General features: G+C 39.8%; 2 protein-coding genes across 18 annotated transcripts in view; one reads left to right on the top strand and one right to left on the bottom strand.

The window, feature by feature from the left end:
* The window catches only part of GGACT (gamma-glutamylamine cyclotransferase), a 54,534-nt gene that overhangs the window by 24,132 nt on the left and 5,414 nt on the right, over nucleotides 1-24,988 (top strand). For 8 of the 14 annotated variants that reach the window (XM_039502690.1, XM_039502688.1, XM_039502627.1 and 5 more), the window contains one exon: nucleotides 19,230-22,099. In XM_039502690.1, the coding sequence (XP_039358624.1) occupies nucleotides 19,235-19,708 (474 nt within the window). In that variant the 5' untranslated portion in view covers nucleotides 19,230-19,234 and the 3' untranslated portion in view covers nucleotides 19,709-22,099. Of the gene's footprint in view, nucleotides 1-2,191; nucleotides 2,310-19,229; nucleotides 22,100-22,594; nucleotides 23,272-24,988 lie in introns of those variants that run through there. The other 6 variants (XM_039502723.1, XM_039502713.1, XM_039502708.1 and 3 more) reach the window with 5 other exon arrangements.
* PCCA (propionyl-CoA carboxylase subunit alpha) overlaps nucleotides 23,958-24,988 on the bottom strand; it is a 414,132-nt gene continuing 413,101 nt past the window's right edge. For all 4 annotated transcript variants that reach the window (XM_039502573.1, XM_039502579.1, XM_039502614.1 and 1 more), the window contains one exon: nucleotides 23,958-24,400. In XM_039502573.1, the coding sequence (XP_039358507.1) occupies nucleotides 24,332-24,400 (69 nt within the window). In that variant the 3' untranslated portion in view covers nucleotides 23,958-24,331. The remainder of the gene's footprint in view (nucleotides 24,401-24,988) is intronic.

Genomic DNA, 24,988 nt, shown 5'->3' with positions numbered 1-24,988 from the left:
ACTTCAAAGGTTAAGTGGACTATAAAAGAAAAGGGCAGAAACCCACAAGCTCTCTCTCTTTCACCTAAGCAGACAAAGGAACCAGTCCTTTGACTTTGGGGGGAGAGCTTGACCTGAGAACTTGGTCAGGTGTGTTGCTGGGAACTTGTGGTAAAGACGTTACCTTGAACCAAGTCTAGCTTGTTAAAATGCAGATAAAACTTATCTTTATTTCTCTTGCAACCATTTCTGACTTTAATACCTGATACTTGAATTCACTTAAAATCCTATCTCTTCGTAGTTTAAACAAACTTGTTTTATTTTTTTAATCTAAACCAATGTAGTGCTGCCTTTAAACTGATCGGGCACTTTATTCTTTTGTTGAGCATATATTATAATGCATTGTTTTCCCAAAGATTACAAATGGGTGAAGTGCAATGGACGGCATGTTATGAGCATGTTAATATTGATATTGTCCCATCTTTCTTACTGCAGGACTCTGTTGTGACTACACTATATACTGTTCACAGCTTGGGTTTTTGTTTTGTTTTTTAACATGAAAACCTAGTTATGATGCAGACTTAACTGCCTCCACAGTAAGCACATTTCCACCACAATAAAATACTAATGATAAAATGTGATTTAAGAAAATTAATGCTTGTTCACCTACACAATGATGATTTTAGTTTTGTCATAGTAGCTTTAATACTTTTTGTAGTTTAATTTTTAACATAGACACATATGATAGGACTCTTAGGCTTATCATGAGAATCTGATTTTTAGATATCCAGGGCTGGTCCATAAATTATGGGCTTTACCAACTATTTCTCAGATATCGCTTTTGTTTTGCAGATTAGAAATTAACCTGTTTATTTCTGTTTTTAAAAATCTGTTTTTCCCCCACAGCTTTTGCTGGTTGTTTTAAAACCACATTATCAGTTGGAGTCTTTAGGTAATGGTAATTCTATGTTAATGTGTTCAAGTTGTTCTGCTAGCATCATACTGCAGAATGGAAAAAATGTTCATAAATATTTTCAGGGACTATAGAAAAGACGTTCTTAAGCTTAATGATTTTATCTCTTACGAGGCATAAACTCCCCAGTAATTTTGTTCTTGTGTTATCTGTAAAAACACAGCAGTATGAGCAGCATGCACACAATTTAGTATTTAGTTGGGCAGCTGTTCTTGGATCTGAACTTCTAATTATTTCTGGTTTGTGGGGAGAACTGCTGCTGATGCAATTTGTGTGGCATATTGTCTGAGATTCAACAATATAATCATTTATTTAACTGTCTGCCTAGGAAACCTTTGTTGACCTACATTGTTCTGTTTGTTATGGCCCTACTCTTGCTTATACCCATGCACATGTGTAACTGTCCTCATGTGAGTTGTTCCATTGATTTCAGTGGGACTACATATATGAAGAAAGTTACAGTTGTATTTGTGAGGGAATGGGGCCTAAATTTGCTGCAGGTCTAGAAGAATACTGCACGTCTTGTCTACAGTTATCACATCAACTGCTTGGGAAAAATCTCTGTAGGTACAGATTTCCTCTATTAGTCTTTCACCACTGTTCTACATCAGTGTAATCTAGTTGACAAGGCTGCTATCAGCAGAGCCAATAAAATATATACTTAAATCAGTATTTTGGATATCCCTCATTAATACATATCAAGGAGATCATTTAAAACCAAAAACATGTGTGCTAAAATAAAAATATTTTTGTGCAGGACGTTTTTTATGCTGTGGGGACTGTAGTGAGAAGGAAAGAAAAGAAAACTGGAACATCAGTAACATTATGTATAAGAAGATAAAATTCAGAAGATTGGGGGAAGGAGAGAGGAATGGGGGATAATGAGTCAGTTAATATATAGCTGAACTTCAAAAGGAACAACTTGCAGGAAACTAAGCACTAGAACAAAATAATGTGTATTTGGAAAGAGAAATGAATACGTGCATTTTTACAAGTAAACAAAAATACTAATAACATGATTAGAAATGTTCCTAGAGAGGAATGAACCTAAAGCCAATACTTTTTATTTCAATGTTTTCCATTCAGTAGGTGTTTTGGACGAATTTGGTGTGGGAACAGATGCAAAGGTTCAGTTTTTAAGCCTGTATATGGCACAGATTGTCCAATGCCAGAAGTAGATAATCACTTAACCAATCACAAAGATATAAAGTATCCATAATCGTTGTTTTATCTCTACAGCTGTCTTTGATATAGTGGACTGGATAGGGGTATGGATTGCTCTGTGAACCCTGGAAGAGAAAGGCAGAATTGAGCTTGAGTGGCTCTCTGCTCTTCTCTTTTTGAGAGGACGTGTAAGGTAACTTTGAAACTTACCGCAAGGGCTTGTTGATGTGGGGTGCCACAGGGTACAATTCTCTCACCTTCTGTTGAGTGTGTAGACGAGACTCCTGGTCTAAATAAGATTAACAGCACCCCTCCACTGACATTTTTCTGTCTCTGCCTTCTACCCAGATAGAGTCCTCCAGTGAAATCCTGGCCCCATTGACACCCCTTGACTTTCTCCCACCAAGGTTGAACAGTTTTATCCAGCCCAGCCAACACTGGACAGATCTTTGTTTCCAAGGACTATCCAGGTGGGCCTCATATCTCCTTCATATCTGGCCAAAGAGCATCAAAACTGACTTTAAAAAAAGAGTGATCTATGAAGGAAAATAGGTTTGTGCCTCTGACAGTTTTAATTTCTTTAAAGGAAAAAAACAAACTTTGTTTTTCACATTAGAATTTTTGGTCTTGTTGACTTTTTTTTTTTTTTTGGGAAGACTGTAGATGACTGGAGAGCAAGTACATTTAAGATATTAAACAAATCATGAATGTAAGATCGTCCTAACTGAGTTAGCAAGCAATCCAATGAATTCTCTTCAAAAGTTTGATTTTTTTAAACACCTGTTTAACTCAAGCAATTGAGTGGGGGAAAGCTCTTTCGTTAAAGACTCGGCACCCCTCTTATTCAGGCTCAGCCTGCTGACTGCTTTTTACAACATTGAGCTGTGAGGTGCACCCCTTCTGTGCTTTCTCATTCTCTCTCTCTCTCCCCCCTCTCCCCCTGCCAGGTTGTGTCCCTTGATGAGAATATTTGAGGCTGAGTTTGCATGCCTCTCCTCCTCCCTAGGTCCTAATTCTGGTCTCCTATCTGTAGGATGCTGGCCAGCACCAAACCAGTTTTGAGATGCGCTGTCTGATGTAAGGGTTGGGAATGCCTCCAAACATTGGTTAAAGATCCACAATTAATCTTTTCCAGAAAGGAACTTTTTTCAGTAATTATTGGGTTAAATGTCCTTCTGGCCTTAAAATCTAAGAATATTTAATTTTTAAAAAAAATTTCTTGTAAAGTCCATATAACCCGGTGTATTTCTTCACCTCCTCACACTTCAAAACCAACATTTGAAAGTTATAAAAGATGGATATAAAAGCAAAGCCATCAGTAGCTCACCATTCATGGAGAAACTTGCAATAATAAGCCAGTATATGCATAATAGAGAAAAAAAGAGAGAAACAGTTTGAATATATACCTTGTTATAAACAGTGAGTTGAAAAGTATCTTGACAATGTCTTTTATTTACGCTTTTTGATTTGCTTGTATGATATTTTTCTTTTAAAAGGGGGGGGAGGATCTCTTTTGGAGCTCTAAAACAAGCTCAATGTCTCCAGTCTTCAATATAAATTTATACACAGTAAATATTTTTATGAAATTTCTTTTCAAAGTTATGGGCATTTGCAATGGCCTCTTTCAAAAGCTGTTTAAAAAAATTGTTTCTGTTTTCTGGCTACTCAAGCTGATTATACCATTTTATGGTCTAATTGCCTGCCAAACTTCAGGTTGGGTTTTAAAATGAGCAGTGAAAGCTGGGAAAGATTTCAACCTCTTGTACCCATTAAAGTAATATAAAAAGTACATGTGTTTACTAGCTTTACCCTTTTTAGCTAATGAAATACAGGGTCACCAGTTCTGCCTTTCTTACAGGGTTGTCAATTTGCTTTGCAGAAAGTAGTTAAGGAAAGTTGGGCTCTTTAGAATTCTGAGCTGTACGATTATTATTTTGAAGACACAGGAACTCCAGAGAAGCAGAAAAATACTCCCACCTCTATATTCTTAACAGAGCTTTCAAGTGACCTGACTCATATAGCCACAGATTAGGTGGAAAAGTCATAATTGGCACATACTTAGAAAGCAAGGATTGACCACTATGGGGCAAATTTTGGTTTAGCTGGAGTCAGGAGTAAAGCCTCTTTTACCTTTAATGGGACCAGGATTTAGCCCTAATCAAAATAGGAGGTTTTAACAAATTGTTTCTCATGGCTTTCGGCTTTTCTTAACATCGGTAAGACCCTAACGAAGACACTTGAAAACTTTTAGATATGTAGAGTTCATTGCTCAATGACCTACCAAGGACAATTGTATGATCATGTGGCTTGTTAGCGACTAAAGTCATGCTCATGCATGATTCCTCTTAATTTTCTATGGAGCAGTTTTGCTTTTATTGTTTTTATTTTTAAGTACTAACTGTCTTAAAATCAAGGCATATACAAGTGCAGAGCATTTATAGCAATGTACTGTGTTATTCTGGTGACACCAGGTGTTGAAAGGAAAAAATGTAATGCATTCCATATTCAGAAACATGCATTTTTGTATTTGTATTTGAAGTAAATATTGAATTGTGAAATAACAAACTGTTTCACTAATATTTTTAGCAATCCATTTTTAAACAAATGTCAGAATGCAGAGAATCAAAAGTGGCCATTTCCTATCTCTTCCCTGGAATGACCTATTTTGCTATACAATCATAGGACTGGCGGGACTTGCAAGGTCATCTAGTCCAGTCCCCTGCACTCATGGCAGGACTACGTATTATTGTTTGATAAATACAAAAAGAAAAATATTTTTCTTTTTGTAATGGCTTTACTATTGTACACTGTTTCTGTTTTCCCTGGAATTTTGTGCCTGTTTTTCAATTTACGATTGAATTTAGCTCAGTAGCTCACTAGTTACATTGGGCTAAATCCACAAAGGGGACTTAGGCTCAGTGTGGAACACCTAACTCTAGGCAGCCTGTAACCTAGTGGAATCCACAGCCCTGAATTAGGAAGCCATGGTTCCTATACAACACATAGGGCCCTACCAAATTCATGGCCATGAAAAACACATCATGGTTTGTAAAATCTGGTCTTTTGCATGCTTTTACCCTATACTATACGGATTTCGCGGGGGAGACCAGCGTTTCTCAAATTGGGGGTCCTGACCCAAAAGGTTGCAGGGGGATGACAAGGGTATTTTAGGGAGGTCACGGTATTACCACCCTTACTTCTGCATTGACTTCAGAGCTGGGCGGTCGGAGAATGGTGGCTGTTGGTAAGGCACCCAGCTCTGAAGGCAGCGCCCTGCCAGCAGCAGCGGAGAAGAGCAGCAATACCATACCATGCCACCCTTACTTCTGCACTGCTGCCTTCAGAGCTGGGTGGCTGCACAGTGGCGGTTGCTGACTGAGGGCCCACCTTTGCAGACAGCAGCGTAGAAGTAAGGATGACAATACCATATTATGCCATCCTTAATTCTGTGCTGCTTCTGGCGGTGGCACTGCATTCAGAGCTAGACTTCCGACCAGCAGCCACCGCTCTCCAGCTGCCCAGCTCTGAAGGCAGCGCCACCACCAGCAGCAGTGCCGAAGTAAAGGCAGCAGTACTGCAACCCTCCCTACAATAACCTTGCGACCCTCCCCCAACGCTTTTTGGGTCAGGACCCCTACAATTACAACACCGGGAAATTTCAGATTTAAATAGCTGAAATCATGACATTTACAATTTTTTAAATCCTATGGGTCAAAGGGAGGCACCTCTCTCTGCCTGGAATGCACTGCCTTGAATGCTCTCCGGCAGTTAGGTGTCTAGGCCTATTCCTGCCACACAAAAATAAACCTAAGAACATAAGAATGGCCATACTGGGTCAGACCAAAGGTCCATCCAGCCCAGTATCCTGTCTACTGACAGTGGCCAATGCCAAGTGCCCCAGAGGAAGTGAATATAACAGGTAATGATCTCTCTCCTGCCATCCATCTCCACCCTCTGACAAACAGAGGGTAGGGACACCATTCTTTACCCATCCTGGTTAACAGCCATTAATGGACTTAACCTCCATGAATGTATCTAGTTCTCTTTTAAACCCCGTTATAGTCCTAGCCTTCACAACCTCCTCAGGCAAGGAGGTCCACAGGTTGACTGTGCACTATGTGAAGAAGAACTTCCTTTTATTTGTTTTAAACCTGCTGCCTATTAATTTCATTTGGTGGCCCCTAGTTCTTACATTATGGGAACAAGTAAATAACTTTTCCTTATTCACTTTCTCCACATCACTCATGGGTTTTATATACCTCTATCATATCCCTCCTTAGTCTGCTCTTTTCCAAGCTGAAAAGTCCTAGCTGCTTTAAATTCTCCTCATATGGGACCCGTTCCAACCCCCTAATCATTTTAGTTGCCCTTTTCTGAACTTTTTCTAATGCCAGTGTATCTTTTTTGAGATGAGACTACATCTGTACGCAGTATTCAAGATGTGGGCGTACTATGGATTTATATAAGGGCAATAAAATATTCTCCGTCTTATTCTCTATCTCTTTTTTAATGATTCCTAACATCCTGTTTACTTTTTTGACTGCCACTGCACACTGCGTGGACGTCTTCAGAGAACTATCCACGATGACTCCAAGATCTCTTTCCTGATTAGTTGTAGCTAAATTAGCCCCCATCATATTGTATGTATTGTTGAGGTTATTTTTTCCAATGTGCTTTACTTTACATTTATCCACATTAAATTTCATTTGCCATTTTGTTGCCCAATCGTGAGATGTTTTTGAAGTTCTTCACAGTCTGCTTTGGTCTTAACTATCTTGAGCAGTTTAGTATCGTTTGTAAACTTTTCCACCTCACTGTTTACCCTTTTCTCCAGATCATTTATGAATAAGTTAGGACTGACCCTTGGGGAACGCCACTAGTTACCCCTCTCCATTTACCATTTATTCCTACCCTTTGTTCCCTGTCTTTTAACCAGTTCTCCATCCATGAAAGGATCTTCCCTCTTACCCATGACAACTTAATTTACATAAGAGCCTTTGATGAGGGACCTTGTCAAAGGCTTTCTGGAAATCTAAGTACACTATGTCCACTGGATCCCCCTTGTCCACATGTTTGTTGATCCCTTCAATGAACTGTAATAGATTAGTAAGATATGATTTCCCTTTACAGAAACCATGTTGACTTTTGCCCAACAAGTTATGTTCTTCTATGTGTCTGACAATTTTATTCTTTTGTTTCAACTAATTTGCCCAGTACTGACGTTAGACTTACTGGTCTGTAATTGCCAGGGTCACCTCTGGAGCCCTTTTTAAATATTGGCATTATATTAGCTATCTTCCAGTCATTGGGTACAGAAGCCATTTGAAAGGACGGGTTACAAACCATAGTTAATAGTTCTGCAATTTCACATTTGAGTTCTTTCAGAACTCTTGGGTGAATGCCATCTGGTCCCGGTGACTTGTTACTGTTAAGTTTATCAATTAATTCCAAAACCACCTCTAGTGACACTTCAATCTGTGACAATTCCTCTGATTTGTCACCTACAAAAGACAGTTCAGGTTTGGAAATCTCTCCCTAACATCCTCAGCTGTGAAGACTGAAGCAAAGAATTAATTTAGTTTCTCCGCAATGACTTTATCGTCTTTAAGTGCTCCTTTTGTATCTCGATTGTCCAGGGGCCCCACTGGTTGTTTAGCAGGTTTCCTGCTTCTGATATACTTAAAAGGTAATAACAAAATGTTTTTTAAGTTTTTAGCTAGCTGTTCTTCAAACTCCTTTTTGGCATTTCTTATTACATTTTTACACTTAATTTGGCAGTGTTTATGCTCCTTTCTATTTACCTCACTAGTATTTGACTTCCACTTTTAAAAAGATGCCTTTTTATCTCTCACTACTTCTTTTACATGGTTGTTAAGCCACAGTGGCTCTTTTTTTAGTTTTTACTGTGTTTTTTAACTTGGGGTACACATTTAAGTTGGGCTTTTATTATGGTGTCTTTAAAAAGCGTCCATGCAGTTTGCAGGGATTTCACTCTAGTCACTGTACCTTTTAATTTCTGTTTAACTAACCTCCGCATTTTTGCATAGTTCCCCTTTCTGAAATTAAATGCCACAGTGTTGGGCTGCTGAGGTGTTCTTCCCACCACAGGAATGTTAAATGTTGTTATATTATGGTCACTATTTCCAAGTGATCCTATTATAGTTACCTCTTGGACCAGATCCTGTGCAGCACTCAGGACTAAATTAAGAATTGCCTCTCCCCTTGTGGGTTCCTGTACCAGCTGCTCCAAGAAGCAGTCATTTAAAGTATCGAGAAATTTTGTCTCTGCGTTTCGTCCTGAGGTGACATGTTCCCAGTCAATATGGGGATAATTGAAATCCCCCACTATTATTGAGTTCTTTATTTTGATAGCCTCTCTAATCTCCCTTAGCATTTCATTGTCACTATCACTGCCCTGGTCAGGTGGTCGATAATAGATCCCTACTGTTATATTCTTATTAGAGCATGGAATTACTATCCATAGAGATTCTATGGAACGTGGGTTCATTTAAGATTTTTACTTCATTTGATTCTACATTTTCTTTCACATATAGTGCCACCCCCTTCCCCCCCACCCCGGCACAACCTGTTCTATCCTTCCGATATATTTTGTACCCCGGAATGATTGTGTCCCATTGATTGTCTCCACTCCACCAAGTTTCTGTGATGCCTATTATATCAATATCCTCCTTTAACACGAGGCACTCTAGTTCACCCATCTTATTATTTAGGCAGTGGTGGTGCCCCTCTTATAATCTTTAGCTCAGTGGTTGGAACACACTCCAGAATGTGGGAAACAGAGGTTCAAATCCCCCCTCTGCCTGACATGACCTCATATCTTCCACCTCTCAGGAGAGTGCCCTAACCACTAGACTATGGGGTATACGGGGATGGGTCTCTATCCCTCCTATTGAGTCTGTTCCACTTTGTATAAATAATTAAATAATCATTGGAAAAGAAGCTGGAATTTGGGTCTCCCACAGCCTGGGTGAGTACTCTTAACTACTGGGCTGAAGTTTATTAAGGAATCACCACCACTTCCTCTCCTTTGTATGAGGCCCAGTCTGTTAGGTGGCCTCTGAGAATGCCCACCGGATTGTGTCCCGCAGGTGGGATAGGTGGGGGAATGCCTCAGTTGAGGATCCCACCATAAAATAGGCACTTGGCATCAGGACGTAGGCATCTGTACAATCACTAGCAGATTTTTAGGCACCTGGCAGACTTTATTAGTGGAAAGTTAGGTGCCTGTAAGTTTAGGCACCTACTTGGGGTAGGTGGCAGCTGAGTGGGGTTTTTGAGGATCTAAATTTTGCACTGCCTAAAGGGGTAGTTAGGCAACTAAGTCCATTCGAGGATCTGCTGCCTTGTACTATTTTGCTTTCTCTTTTTCCAGTTAATTAGCACCAATAAGTAAATGTTTGCCCAAGGGTGCTGGTATAACATTAATAAAGGCTCATAAGTATCCCTAGATAATTGCTGTCAAATATAGAGCAAATGCTATTAAAGTTATATCATCATCTACTTGGAGACGGGAGGGCTGTCTCAGCGATTTGTATACTTAATTGCATCAGCATTCAGTGTAGATTTATTATGGTGGTAAAGTCCTCTTCCACTAAGTTGTTGGGCCGTGTAGTCCATTTAGACAGTTGTGTATATTTTGTAAAGTGAATGATTATCTTTAATTTTGATCAGTTACTAATTTCTCCAGTCCCAAACAGTATAATTTTTTATGTTTAGGTTATTTTATATGCTTAATAATGTAGTTGTAAAATCTAAATCAAAATTGTACTTTGCTTCCAGTTTCTTAGTCCCTGCTGACCTTTGTGAAATTATGCTTTTGGTATGGATGGCCATGAGTGCTTATCTGCTCTCAGATAAGATAAGATATCACACACCCTGACGAGGATCAAAACTATCCCTCTTCATGCCATTTGAATTGTGTAACCCACAAATGAACAATGTTCAATCCAGTCCTCCTCCCCAGGCTTGGCTGCTCCTCAGGTTCCTAGCTCACAGCTGCTCAACCCACTCCTTAGGTCCTCTGTGCCCAAGAACCCTTGGTCAAAGCAGCCGCTTTGTGGAGCATGTTGCTTTCCTTTTTATGTCAGTCCCTCCCATAATAGTGTTGTCATGTGCTGTGGAGCTGGCTTCAGCAGCTACCTCTAAAACAGACCATTAAACTCTTCCTGCGCTTGTCCAATGTGAGGCATATCCCCCCTCTTCATAATGTGAAACACCTATTTTGTTGGCCAGATCTAGTGTGCTTAATAAATTAATCAACCCTATAGCAGATTAGGGATTTGAGGAGATGAGTTAGGAGATACCAAATGCAGTGCTGGGATCCTTAGGCTCTCTCGGAGGCAAGGGGCAAGAAGGGGGGAAAACTAGGATCCTGACATAGCTGCAGAAACAACAACAAGCCAGCTCAGCATGAGGAGACAATTGGGGAGAAAGGGCCCACTGCAGCAGATATGAAACTTTTTTTATATTACATTTACCAATGGTGGCTAACTTTGTGGGCTCAGGGTCTGGGGAAGAGTTTCTTGTTTTTTATAAAGGGTGGGCAAAGCCTTGCATAAAGGAGCCAGCATCCACCTCTTTCTATGTCACTTCCCCAATCTCCATGGCATAAGAGGCAGAAACTGACCATTACCAGCACTCCTGGGGCAGTTTCCTTTTAAGTCGAAAGTCTTTGTATCCCTCTTGAGCTCTCCTTCTGGCTGTTGATGAAATGAGCCTTACACCATTTCTTGCCAACAATTCCACCTCATGTAGGAAGCATCAGGGGGCTGTTGTTACCAGTATAAATATCCTGAGGATATTCTGGCTTGTGCTGGGGGGCTAAAAGTTACCTTTGCTTGGATTCTTCTCCCAGAATAGTTTACCCAGACCTGATGATCTGGCCCAAGATGTCCAATTTTTGCTATGTCACCTATGAAAGACCTAACATGCCTGGTAGCCAGGTTTTTACCCCTATGTTAGCTAAGTTCTTCCCCTGGAACACGTAACCAAGACCAGGGAGCTTATAAGGACTTTACTTTGATACCCACCTGGAAGGGACACGTTTTTTTAGGATTATGATTTCCCATACAGGCACTAGAGTAGGCTCCCCTACGTTGGAGTCTCCGAGGCATTGCTGCTATCATTATGGGATCACTGACCACATCCAGATCCCTGGATGACCACTTCACCTGCTCTTCGACTCCCATCCAATCTCTGAAATGATGGGACCAGACCAGAGATCTTACACACATACATGGTTTCTGAGGACCTGGTTATGAGGAACACATTTAACCCCATTGTTGCCAAGGGAAGTGGTCCCCCTCAGAATGCAAGAGGAGCTTCAACTGGCTGAAGATGAAAGCAATTGGAAATGCCATAACAGCCTCCTTCTGTCTGGTTCAGAGTGACAGCTGCACTATGGTGAAAGAGACAAACTTTTGAGGTCTGTGTAGCTATGTAGAGTCAAGTTACACAGAGAAGTTTGTCTCTTTCACCAATAGGAGTTGGTCAAGTAAAAGGTATTACCTCATCCACTTTGTCTCTCTACTATCCTTGGATGAACGTGGCTACAATAACACTACAAGCTGCATTATGGTCATTTGCATTGATCAACAATATGAAATTCACAGCTGAGAACAGAAAGAAAGCATTTACAATCCTCCTTTGGAGGATCTTTCAGTTTTGGCATGCTGTATATATGACAAGCTCAGGTCCCAGGTTATCTTATTGATTCCCAGGACCCTCTCCAGGGGAATGAAATCTGGACAGTCAATTTTCAGTACTTCAGACAGTTTTCCTCAAGGAGAGGGGACTTCCTAGTTTGGCTTACATGCATCAAACAACAGCAAAAAGTTGGATATTTTGTGCTCTGGACATTGAGAGGAAAACAAACACACACATGGAAGTTAGTTTGACTAATTACATGAAAAGGTATCTATCTCACACATGCTTTTTTTCCATTTCAGCTCTGGTGACCAGGAAAATCAAGGATAGTGAGCTCTGTGTAGCTCGACAAGCCTTGGTTCTCCTCTCCAAATGACTTGTCACTCCATCTTCCATAGTGATTGTTCCTCATCAAAGATTACATGATGGGTTACCAGTATGCTGCCAAGATCCAGGCAAGTTCTTGCTGGTGGCCTGGAAAATAGAAGTTAACTGTAATTAATGTGGCCACTCTGAGCATCTGATTTTGTTAGTCCAGAATGTAGGATCTACTGCCGTAAGGTACGTCTTCAGTTTCAGGAGTGCTGAACATGATCTCAGTGCAAAAGTTCCAGTCAAGGCCTGCTGATGTTTCCTTTTTGACAGATTCATCAAGGCCACAGTGCTTTCATGTGGCTCTGCTGGTGTTCTACAGACTTCTTCTGGAAGAGATAGTTTGGCATTCCATATCCACATTTCTAGAATCGTAAAAGCAGTGGTGAAACTCTGCCAGCCTCTCAAACTACCCAGCACCAGCTGGAAGCTGAATTTCTTTCTGAAACATTTAATAGAGCAGCCTTTTGAGCCTATGGCTCTTTGTATTTCCTCTTTATTTAAATTGGCCCCTCTTGTGACAATCATCTCTGCAAGATGGTTCAGTGAGAATACCTTGCCAATCAAGAAGCTGTTTCTGCAATTCTTTCCTGACAAAATAGTTTTAGGAACAAGTACAGAATTCCTTTCTAAAGTTGTTTCTAACTGCTAAATCGAGACATCACATTGCATCTGACCCAACCAACCTCATGCCAAGGATTTAAGATGGCATCACCTGAAGACTTGTAGAGTTGTTGAATTTTACCTGAGACAGAACAAAGTCTCTCAGGCAAACAAATGCTTTGTTCATCTTTTATGTTGGCAAGAACAAAGACATAAAGGCATCCGAAGCAACCTTCTCTTGGTGGGGTAATCAGTTGGTGTTCAGTCTAATGGGAAGGCTGTTAAAACTTTCTTCCAGCTAAGAGCACATTCTAGGAGACCTGTTTCAATTTCTTGGAGAGAGAGAGAGGTGTAGAACTTCGCTGAGCAGTGACCTGGCCATCTCTCCAATCTTTTATGAAGTGCTACAAGATGGTTATCTTCTCTTTTAATGCTGCATTTGATGGCTTGTTTACCTGGTGCATTAGTTTGCACTTGAGGGATATAAATTCTACTGTGTTGCATACTATCTGGCCTATTTAGACCCTGCTCGGGCACACTAAAAGTTCCCTAATTTGTATTAATGTAGTGCCATTTGAAATTGGACATTAATGTGCACTAGGGAATTTTTAGTGCTTAGCAGCAGGGTCCACTTGGGTCCTTTAGTGTGTCACACCAGTACACACTGGAATTTAGACTCCTCTAGGGCAGACTAATGAACCATGTAGACAAGCCCTGAAACTTGCAGTCTGTTGTGCTCCCTATATCCTTTCCTTTTTTTTGAGTCCTACTCAAATCATCTTTGCACTTGCTTTGTTCCAAGAACTAACACACAATAACTGGAAATATTCTGGGAATTGGTATGTAAATTAATGTGCTGACTTGGCAGCAAAAGCTCTGTTCCAAGTTTAAAAATGCCTGTATTCTGCCTTCACAGGATATTGGTACTTACTTTGAACCAATGTGGAATGTGTGGTGTGCTCTGCTGCATGCAAATACACATAGCAGTGTTTGTGCCTGCACTGGGCACAAACAAGGTGCGGTATTTTCTGTATTTTTCTTTAAGGCTGATTTGGCTTTAACCCACTCTACCTTTTTTTCCTGCTGAAAGTGAAACAATGCCCTAGCACTTATGCCTGTAAGACAGATACATCTGTGTATAAAAAGTGAAGCTTGATGTCCTGGAGTGGAGATCAGATTCTGGGCTGGTTACTCTGGCATGTTTATATAGCAGGATCACAAGATGGACATTTCTTTTGTTTGGTGACCTTCCCTGAAGATCGTTCAGACACTTTTATGTTCGTTCATATACTGTTAACTTTTGGGATGAACAAAATAATATTTTGCAATATCTGAAAAAAAATTGCAGCTAAGTTCATCAAAGTGAATGTAACAAAAATGTTGCTGATTTTTACGACAATGCTAATGAATTAGTGCTGGAAACTTTCACAACATTGTGATTCCTGACAGTCAGAGGCGATATTTTAGCTATAGTTGCTAGTTGTAAATATCTTCAAGATAGTAATGCTTAGGTTTAGGTATGCTAAAATATCTAATGCTGGAGTGCAAAGGAAGCTGTAAAATAGGGTGGTGCAGTGTTACAGGTACTCCCCAGTAGTGTCCAACATGGCATTGGTTACTATAATGCTGTTGTTTGTTTTCACAAACCAGCACTTCATAGTTTGAGAGAACAACTGCTGAGAGGAGACCATAACCTCTTGATTTCAAAGGAACCATCATTTCACTGGTGCCTCTGTGGTTAATGTAAGAAAGGTGTTTTGCCATAAACTTTTCTGAGGTATTCAGCGAGGTTGGAAAGGGGTCGGCCCAAGCAGGAAGCCCTTGTCTGTGCCATAAAGAAAATAGCAAGTAACAAAATGAAAGCATCAAAGAACCAACAGGATGCAGTCCCAAGAGTCCTTTCTGGCATGTTGGTCCTTCTTGAAAGTTAGCATTGAGTGAAGAGTGACCTTAAAATTCATTTCATTCAAACAGACTGAGCTCAAGTTTAAAGTTCAAGGCATTTTGTTTTTTCACCTGTTTCCTACAGTTTTAAGAAACTTCTGAAGAATTAATGTGTAACTATATCTGGTCACTGAGCCAACAGTAAGAATTTTTCTCAAGGGAAAATAATGTTACTGTATAAAGGGAGAGAAATGGATACGTTTCTTAGTTGCAAGAAAATATTTCAACAAAGTAAAACTCAAACGGCTGTTACCATGATCCCTAACATCTCTGGTGCTGCTGCACTAGTGCAGTCTCCTTTTAAAACCAAATAATTGTCTGAAAAATCATGGAAAGGATGTTTTATTATGGGATTTACAGTTGGACATATTAGGCAGTGGTTTTGTTTTAGAGACAACCTTGGAATAGAGAGTCTAATTGTGACAGTTTAATCTAATCTGCAATTACAGGTTGACTAAGCTAACATTTAGCAATAGGTCTGGCCATCACTTTCACATAGTGTTTGAATAGTTAGGCAGTAAGGTGGAGGAAGCACTAAGCAGAGTCTCAGTCATTAGACAGGCTTATAAGGGAATACAGTATTTAAACCTTGTTACTGCTCATGTTCAGCACCAGCCCTGTTTGTTTTCTAGCATTTTTATAGCTGGCTTTACGCTAACACAATCACAGTTTCTAATTTCATGATCCGAAAACCCAGTTACTTTAACTTCTAGTATTTAAGTCTAGTCCTGACAAAATGACTGGTGATAGGTTGCATCAACAGTTTGACAGGCTGTCACTCATAGTTAAAAGAAATAATTTGAAGAGATGACATACAGATTTCACTCACATTTTCCCATGTCATTAACATTTAATGACTGTAGTATGAATATTTCATGAAAGTACTTTTGAATGGGTTTGTTTTGCCCAGGAAGCTCTAGTGTACATTATAGGGTCTGATTTTCTGTAGTCTAAGATAGTAAAGGTATGAAGTGTCAAGCTGGATTACCTGAAGAGGCACCTGTTTGTTTTCACTGTTGAATATTCAGTCTAGGAGTACAGCCTAGAACTATTTTTAGAGTGTGGTTTAGCAGTTTGTTGAAAGTCCTAAAATTAGATGCTGCTCTTTAGTCTCTTGCCACCAGGTGGCTAAAAATGAACTTAAATCAGACAAAATATAACTCTCTGAAATTATGCTAATAATTTGTAACTGTTTCTGTGATGCAGTAAGCAACAACTAGGGTGGGAGACTGGATTGATTGTGTATTATGCGGTATAACTTGTTCTTACAGGAAACTACATTCAGCAACTATCTTCATCAACTACAGATGTTAACTGCTCTTGTTTGGACCATGGTTAATTTATTTTTACAAAAGTTTGGCCAGGATTAATGATTCGTTTTAAAGTGTATTTACTGCAAAGCAGTGCAACAGCTTTTTATTGTTGCGTCTTTTAACAAGTCACATTTTTTTGAGGCAAAGCCACTTAGGCTTTGTTACATTAGACAGATATGTTACATTTAGATGAGGGACAGTGATTGAAACTTCCATTTCCTAGTTGATCTTTACATGGTAAATTCCCTTTTTTAAACATCGTGTCACAAACTGGAACTTTTAACAGAAACCAGAGTGGTAAATATTGTGGAGTGCTGGGACTGCATTAGCTATTTGAAAATAGATTCAAATGAAATGATATTAAACATTCAAGTACACTTTGGTAGTAGAAAATGTGATGCATACATTTCTCATTTAACAGTCCTCCCACTAGAAACTTTTTCAAAGAGTAACTTCAGATGTACAGTAGGGAAAATCTTTTGTTTAATGGAAATGAAGCATATCTTTTTCTTACAGATGCACCATTTACTATTGAGCTTTTTGTGTGCATTTTAGTTTTCTCCTTTTATATTTTAACTTATTAACTCTGACAAGTAACCTCTTGGTTGTGAACAATTTAATTCACAATTCATTTTTCTGATTCAAAGTGAACACAAGTGCCCTAATCCCCTAATGGGAATTAATTGCATGTTTCAGTGCTTAACTCTGATCCTTTCTCAATCCCCACTGGGACAAGTTTCTTCCTGAAGGATCTGTGTTTGTTATTCAAAACACAAGCTGAAAGGTAATGATTTTTCTTATAAAAGGGAGCCAGAGCAACCGAATATTAATGTTCATTTTATTGTAAGGGAATGAGCTGTATCCTAAAACTCATTTGATGTCATGAATGGTAAATTATACTGAACTAACTTGACAACACACAGACCAAATCAGTGTGATCTTTTTTCCCCCAAGTGGGGGGAAAGTTTGTTTTTTATTTTGTTTTGGGCAAACAATATAATATTAGGAAGTCATTTTTTTTCCTCACTGAAGTAATAGCATTATTCCGATAGTCAAATGGGCTGCTGGCTGTTTTAAATGACAATCCTGTAGACCAATAATGTGCCCTTCCGAATAGTCCAGCTCTTCCCCATCTGCAATAAATATTTGGTAGGGCACTAAAATAAGAACAATTAGCAGAAAACATGTTAATTCAATTTTGCTTTTAAAGGTTTTCTTACTATATTTGAGTTTTGTCTAATAAAACCTCTCTCAAAAAGGAGTGTTAGGCTCACCTCTGTTGGGCTGCCAGACTGCAGTGTTGGGTGAAAATGAGACAGTCTCAAGGCAGCTTAGTGACTGATAGTGAAATATGGAAGCACATCAAACAGTTTGAAACTGCTTTTGACACACACACAAAAAAAGCTAGGTTTTTTTTTCCATACCTTTTCATAAAACCACCCATTTCTCCCACACTAAGCCCTAGGACTGTTATACTCAAAGATAAAACAAAGAGTCAGAAAATGTATTCACAGCCTGTGTTCAAGTGACATTCAGGAGTGGTCTAGGCAGGGTAATGTAAGTTAAGGTTGAAGTGCATTGGCAGAACTGGATATGAGGATTTGGCTAGGGCTTGAACAACATTCTGTACTTGCCTTCTACACCAGCTGAAGTCAGGCTGTTGTTTCACTTTCATGAGCACTGAAATTCACTATTCTTTCCCCTCCCCCCATTCCCCCACCCCGCAAATGCTGGGTGTAAATCATAACATTTGTACTGTTCATTCAGAAAAGACGTGTAGTGGATAAGCTTGTGAGAACACTGTCCTCTGGTACTACCTAGTCTGTAAATTTTGTCATTTAATAGTTGTTACAAGCACCCCGGAGCACCTTTTTCTCTAAATGTATGAGTCTAACATGTCCTTGCACTTGTGACCATTGCTTTCAACTCTCAGTGACTCAGTTGTGATCTAATTTTCCCTGCATCCTCCCCTCCCCCCAATCTGGTATTCTTATTATTTTCACTCTTTGAATTCACAAATGCTGACTCACAAAGCTTAGGTTACAGAAGATTCTTTAGCACATTACATGAAACAACCCCACATCATACTATTCTTTTTCCACTACACTTTTGATGTGCCTCACTTTGGGACATTGCCTCCTGTTTCTGAGCCTATTGGCACCGTTGTAAAATTCTCTCCAATCACTAGTGCTACTCATCCTCTGTTTCCTAAGGCCAGAGCTCAGGTTACTGCTACTATAAACATCTTCAAGGCTCTGTCCTTGCTTTAATGTTGGGACCAAGCTTGCAGCATCATATGGAAAAATAAGCCTTACTGTCGTCTCATTTAAATGCTCTCATGTAACATAGCACGATGATGTTATGCTGTGTTCAAACACTTGAATTTTGCTTTTAAATGACGAACGCCACACCACTGTGTTACCCTGTGTGACGACTAGCCATGCAAACATTCATACTGAAATGCATTGCTTCTGTTCTAGGGCAGCAGTGCACTTTCTTCAGTGTGAAATAAGGACTCTCAAATGTGCTGGGAGGGTAGCCACACACGTTTCCTCTGTTGAGGTGGAAAGCACCCAAGTGGCTATGACTCACTCGTTGCTATCGCTAGTCCCAATAAATCAAATGCAGTTTAAAAACTTGCTACACCCAACCGTCCAAATTGTAATAATTAGCAGAGGAACAGACAGTTAAAAATGTAACTGCTACTGTGCATTTCCACATTGGTTTTGGTAAAGGACATGTAAATTGTAGTGCAGTTGTTTTGGTAACTGAAATGGCTCCCCGGGTTGCTTTTGGTATGTCACAAAGCATCATAGCACAGTAGCATTAGCATCGCCGTAGCAAGGGTCATGTAAACATGTGAAAGAGCGAGCCAAGCTATGTTCTAGTTTCACTATGGTTCAAAAATACATTTGGTCATTGTTGTGGCTGCTGTAGTGAAAGAATGGAAATTAATCTGTGTATAGGAAAGAAAATTAAAGATTAATAGAATTTTCCCAAACAATATTTATGCTGGACTTGAGCACAATGGATAGATGCTGTTGCTGCAATTTATCTGTTTAAGAATTATCATGTAATAAAATTCCCTTGCTCAGTTATAGTTCCAGATAGTTTTGTGTGTGCATGTACCGTCAATGCACAGTGTACACTGAATTTTCAATTGAATATATTTTATGAAATAGATTATTTTATTTTTGTCTCTGTTTCTTCTGTAGGTAGAATGGCTCGTGTTTTTGTGTATGGAACCCTTAAAAAAGGCCAGCCCAACTACCAGCACATGATAAATGGTACCCACGGGAGAGCAAGATTCCAAGGCAGGGGACGCACTGTGGAGAAATACCCTTTGGTGATTGCAGGAAAATATAACATTCCTTTTTTGCTGAACATCCCCGGAACTGGACACCATGTTACTGGAGAGATTTATTCTGTTGATGACCAGATGCTGCAATTCCTTGATGAATTTGAAGGTTGCCCAGACATGTATCAACGTACTCCAGTGAGAATTGTAGTAGTAGAGTGGGAAGGTAAAAGCAGTGCACCTGAAGAGAGGCCAGCTGTTAACAGCATTATGGAATGCTTTGTGTACAGCACAACTACCTACCAGCCAGAGTGGATAAATCTCCCTTACTATGACAATTATAATTCCTTAGGGAATCACGGTCTTCATTATGTGCTACGTGAAAGTAGAGATTAAAAATGAAAGGTAACAAAATGTATTAAGAAAATGCACTAAACACGTGTTGATCACAAGCCTCTCTCAAGTAAATCTACAATACTTTTATTGAAGCACCTAAGACCTTTTGTAACCTTTCTAGCCACAAAATCATTGATTCTAACATCATTACCATAGAGATACAGACTCTAATGCCAAGCCTGGCAAATATTTACTTGTTCCCTTGGCCAAAATGAATAATTGTTTTTGATTGGTGAGTAAAATACTTTGGGTTTGGGTTTTTTCTTTCTTTTGTAAAATCAAGGTAAAAGGGCAGCTGAGTAGAAAGGTTCTTCACACTAACTGGTAAAGTTTCATGTCAGGTTTGTAAAACTGGTAAAACAGTAGTGCTACTGCAAGATAATGAAATATGGCTGATTTCAGTATATTGGAAAAACAGCCCAGATTACTGCACGACAATCCTCAGTCAGTATCTGTCTCAAAAGAAAACAATTACATCTATGTCAAGTGATAGAAAAGAGAATTAGAAAATCCCGAAAATAGAATGAACTTCTCTCTGTGTGGTGTAACAAATTGTACTGAATTTTGTCTGTTAAAGCTAACTTGATTGTAACAATTGTTTGTAAGATCCACTGGGTTTATAAAATGTATTAGGATAAAATCTTGGGAATGTACAGGAGTTAAATTTAAAATCATGTTATTTTGTCCCACTAAACCATCCCAGCACTTTTGGTGCCATTATAATCTGAGTAAATGTGGGCTCAGGGACTTCTTAACAGCTGATTTTAACTGCCCAGTACCTTTATAGGACTGTTTTTTAGCAAAGTACTTAGTGATATAATAGCTCATAAGTCTGTAGGAAATCTTTAATGCAAAAATCACAAATACATGAAAACTGAACTGTTTTCTTTAATTTTTGTTTTTTAAATATAAAAAAGGATTGTCTTTTTCTTTTGCACTATTTAGGCAAACACTTTTTTCTCTTGCTGCTTGTTACCTAGTAGGTCCTCTACTTTACATGTAATATTCACAGAGCACATGCTACATTCATTGTATAAACCTGTCAATGAAGGGAGGATGTGTGTGAAATGTAATGTGTAGAATAAGCCAAATTACACTTTCAGTGAGGTTCCTTGCATTGGGGCTACAACATCAAGACAGGTTTTTTTTTTGACAGTTTACCTGCCATGTCTTCAGGTTCAGCTGATCGCGGCTCTCACTGGCCTGGAGTGGTGAATCGCGGCCAATGGGGGCGAGGGGAAGTGGCAGCCAGCACATCCCTCAGCCCGCGCCGCTTCCTGTTGGCCTGGGATGGCGAACAGTGGCCAGTGGCCACAATTGGCCGAACCTGCGGATGCGGCAGGTAAACGAACCATCCCGGCCCGCCAGGGGGCTTACGCTGGTGAGCCACGTGCCAAAGGTTACCGATCCCTGGTATATACTATCTGATGACAATGGGAGATTTTCACACCGATCCAGGGAAGAATATGTTCTTATTTAATAATTGTAACACTGTTGTATGCAGAATCACATGGAAAAGTTATACAGGGTACTTTTAAACATGCCACTAAGATGGATAGGGCTTTTATTTCAGGCTGCCTGACACACTGAGTCATAGCTAGGTTTTCTTCAAAACTGTAAGGGCTAAAAACATTTTTACTGAAACTTGGAAGAATCTTGCATGGTTTCTTGCTAAATTTCTTAAGCAGACAGTTTTATCCCATACTGCTGTAAAACTAGGACATTGGAATGGATACACTGTTGAATATTGAATTAAGTATAGTGATGCTTGACAAAGTAAAGTGGTCTGAGTATAGGACAGGGAGGGGGTATGTCTACATTACAATCTTAAGTCGATCTAGGTTAGTAATTACTGTGGTGGCTGATGTCCACACTACTCACCAGGAGCACTTCCAGCGAGTGAAGAGCGGAAGTCAGGTGGGTGGAGACCCAGGGCTCCCAGCTCTCCAGTAGGATCAGGGAGGAAGCCATGCCCAGAGTCCAGTCAGGGAACTGAGAGCTCAGGGGGAGACAGCTGATGTAAGTAACATAGTGTCTACGTTGACTCTGTGTTGCCCTAATTACACTGCCATAAGCCCTATGCCTCTGGTGGAGGTGCAGTTGTAGTAGGTACCCCATTGGCCAGACAAGGCTGTAGTGTAGACAGTGACATAATTAGGTTGACATAAGTTGCCTTATGTTGACCTAACTACAGTGTAGGTTAGGGCTTAGTCAGGATAGGATTCAGGCCTGCCTGAATTACGCTTTCTGTGGTTTTAGACAAATCACTAAGGGCTTGAGGTAGAAGTAACTCAGAAATCAAGGACATACCCTTGGCCAAACTGGAGATAGGCCCGTAGTAAGGTTCTAACGTCACTTTCACCCTGAAATGAAAATACCTCTTGGCTCAAACACTTCAAGCAAAGTGGGCCTTTGGGGAAAATTTCTAGCTGAAAATGAAAGTCAAGGGGATTTAGGTACTTAAGTCACTTAAATAATTTTGAAAATTTTACCTTTCTCCGTTATGGAGGGGCCACAGGCATGCTAGATAGGAGGAGATCTTTCTAGTAATTGTCTATAGTAGTCAACCATTATACTAGGAGAGAAACTGGTGGCATTTCTACCCAAAGCAAAACAAAATACTACTACTGCCCTCCTAGAGACTCTCTTGGGTAGCAGTACAATCCAGAGCAGGGCTGATGACAGAATTAGGCTCACAGGATAAACACTTGGCCTGAGACTGCAGCAACCAGGTTTGTGGGAGCTGCACACAGCAGGCTTAGGGTTTAATGCATTCTTGTAACTGGGGGTGGGGTGGGGTGGAAAGAAACCTCTGCAAAACTACCTAAAGTGAAGATTCAGCTCCATGGCAGGCAGTCTTTAAATGCGGGACCTGTTTACTTTCAGGGTGATCTCTGCCATTCAAGAGAGAGGGGTGCTGCTGGTGAAAGGTCAGTAACCACTATCTACAGCAGCATGTTAGGACGCTGGAGAAACTAATTTTAGTTTTGGAATAGAGTATAAAGAAAGATCCAACTTCAACTGATGATTCAAAGTAGTTTCAGATTTTGTACAACTTTCTTTCCCTCTGGTTATCTGTAAGTAAAGTAATGCAATTCTTATACTGCAGCTTTACAAGAACATGTTTAAGCAGAGCATAAGTTACCAGTTTGGTAACCACTTTCAGTGAACACTCTGGCTCACACTTCCTTTTGCCTGCAGTAGACAGTAATCACAAATGTAGAACAAATGCTCTTTTGTTTTAAAACAAATTGAAAATGTTCTGCACAAAATACACCTGATTACCACCTCAGCTAGTCTGAGGCTTTAGACGTGTGGGGGGTTTTCACCAGGAATCACAGTTCTTTCAGCTTTGGAAGAACCACAGTAGGTTACTGGAGACACACAAATTCATTTTTACCAGTCAGGAATATAGACTTGCTTCTCTTCCTTTATAGCATCAACCAATGATGGACTAGGTTTAGAACAGGGGTCGGCAACCTACGGCACGTGTGCCAAAGGTGGCACAAGAGCCGATTTTTGATGGCACGCGGGGCGGGCTGAGCCGCTTAGCCCACCACTGCTCTGAGGTTCCGGCTGCTGGCCCCTCGCCAGCCGGGGTCCCCGCTGCAGCCCCACTCTCCTTGCTTCCGGTTGGAGTTCCAGCGCAGGCCCCCTGCCAGACAGGGTCCATGCCTCTGGCCCTGCTCAGCCCTACCAGCTCCACTCACCTCAGCTGCCGCTCTGGGGTTCCAGCCGGTTAACAACTGAACACTCAGAAGCCTGTGTGCAGCTTAAAGTATCCAAATATGTGCCACCAGACATTGGAAAGCTCAGCAAGGGCAAGGATCACACTAAACTGATAAGATCTGCATTTTAATTTAATTTAAAAAAAAAGCTTCTGAAACATTTTGAAAACCTTGTTTACTTTACATATAACAGTAGTTTGGTTATAGACTTATAGAGAGCCCTTCTAAAAAAATGTTAAAATGTATTACCGGCACACGAAGCCTCAAATTAGAGTGTATACATGAAGACTCAGCACACCACTGCTGAAAGGTTGCCAACCCCTGGTTTAGAACATCTGCTGCATTTTTTTTGTCTTGGTGGTGGTAGACTTGTTCCACATTTTCCAACTTACAGACATTTTCTAGGTAGAGGCTTCAAAATTCTGTAAGTTACAATGCATCTGAACAGAAATCAAACACTTAGTAGTTATTGTTTAGGGGGAATTGCTCTGTTTACTGACTGATTACTTTTTCACTTTTATCAACTATTCTGGACAGTGGGCCTCATGCACATTTGAAATGGCAGTGGCTGACATTGAATATTATGTACTTCAAAATACATTCAAAGAGGCTTTATTTAAGCATATGTTAAATTTTTATTGATTTGTATTTGATACTGAAAATCAGGAGAATTACAAATCTTATGTACAATTATTTATAGAAATAAAAATCTGACATCCATTGGCGGTCTTAATATTTGTCTGCTGGATAGAGAACGTCACTCATAAATACGACTGTATAAAATTTGCTCCATGGGAATGTCTGTTTTACACTTTTCTCTGTATTAATACCTTCATTTTATATGCTGGATATAAATAGTTAATTGAACTGTATGATGATATGAAGGAAGCATGTTTCATTCCAGTTCTATGAGCACATCTCCTTCCCCAACAGTCTCACCAGCTTTACAGTGCACAGCTTTCACCTATAGTGTGAAGGTGAAAATAATTATTAAATCTTCCCTGAAAACATGGCTGTGTAAGTTCTTTAGCATGCGCAACCTACATTAGTGCATGTACCTGAATGTACAGTACATACACAGAATAAATGACGGATTGCTGAGTAAGTAAGAATACTATAATACCTAGCGCTTTATCAGTAGATCTCCAAGCGCTTCACAATCTTATGGTGACACTTTCTGCAAGGCAGCCACACAACCTTAACTCTACCCCAGAGAACTGTCAAGAAGAACTCAGAACACTGTTACCCCTCCCTAAAAAAATTTCATAAGTAAAAATAACAAGGTTAAAAAAGTCAAAGAACCACAGTTGTCAAATAAATTCAATTGTATACTTAGTTTACTCTCATGTTCACAAAGTCAGTTTCCTGACTATTTCTTTTTTTTTTTTTAAACTAGTCCCACATACCCAGTATATGGGATTGCAGAGTATAGAGCATGTTTTATTTCAGTATGTACAGCTCAACATCTTGTAGTAGCTGAAGACTCTACACCGGCAAGAACATTGTGGGATTTTTTTTAAAAACAGATCTTTATTTCTAAATCAGTTTTCCT

Source organism: Mauremys reevesii, linkage group 1, assembly GCF_016161935.1.
Source record: "Mauremys reevesii isolate NIE-2019 linkage group 1, ASM1616193v1, whole genome shotgun sequence".
NCBI lineage: Eukaryota > Metazoa > Chordata > Testudines > Geoemydidae > Mauremys > Mauremys reevesii.
The sequence above is the reverse complement of the archived record's forward strand: the minus strand, read 5'-3'. Positions and strand labels throughout refer to the sequence as shown.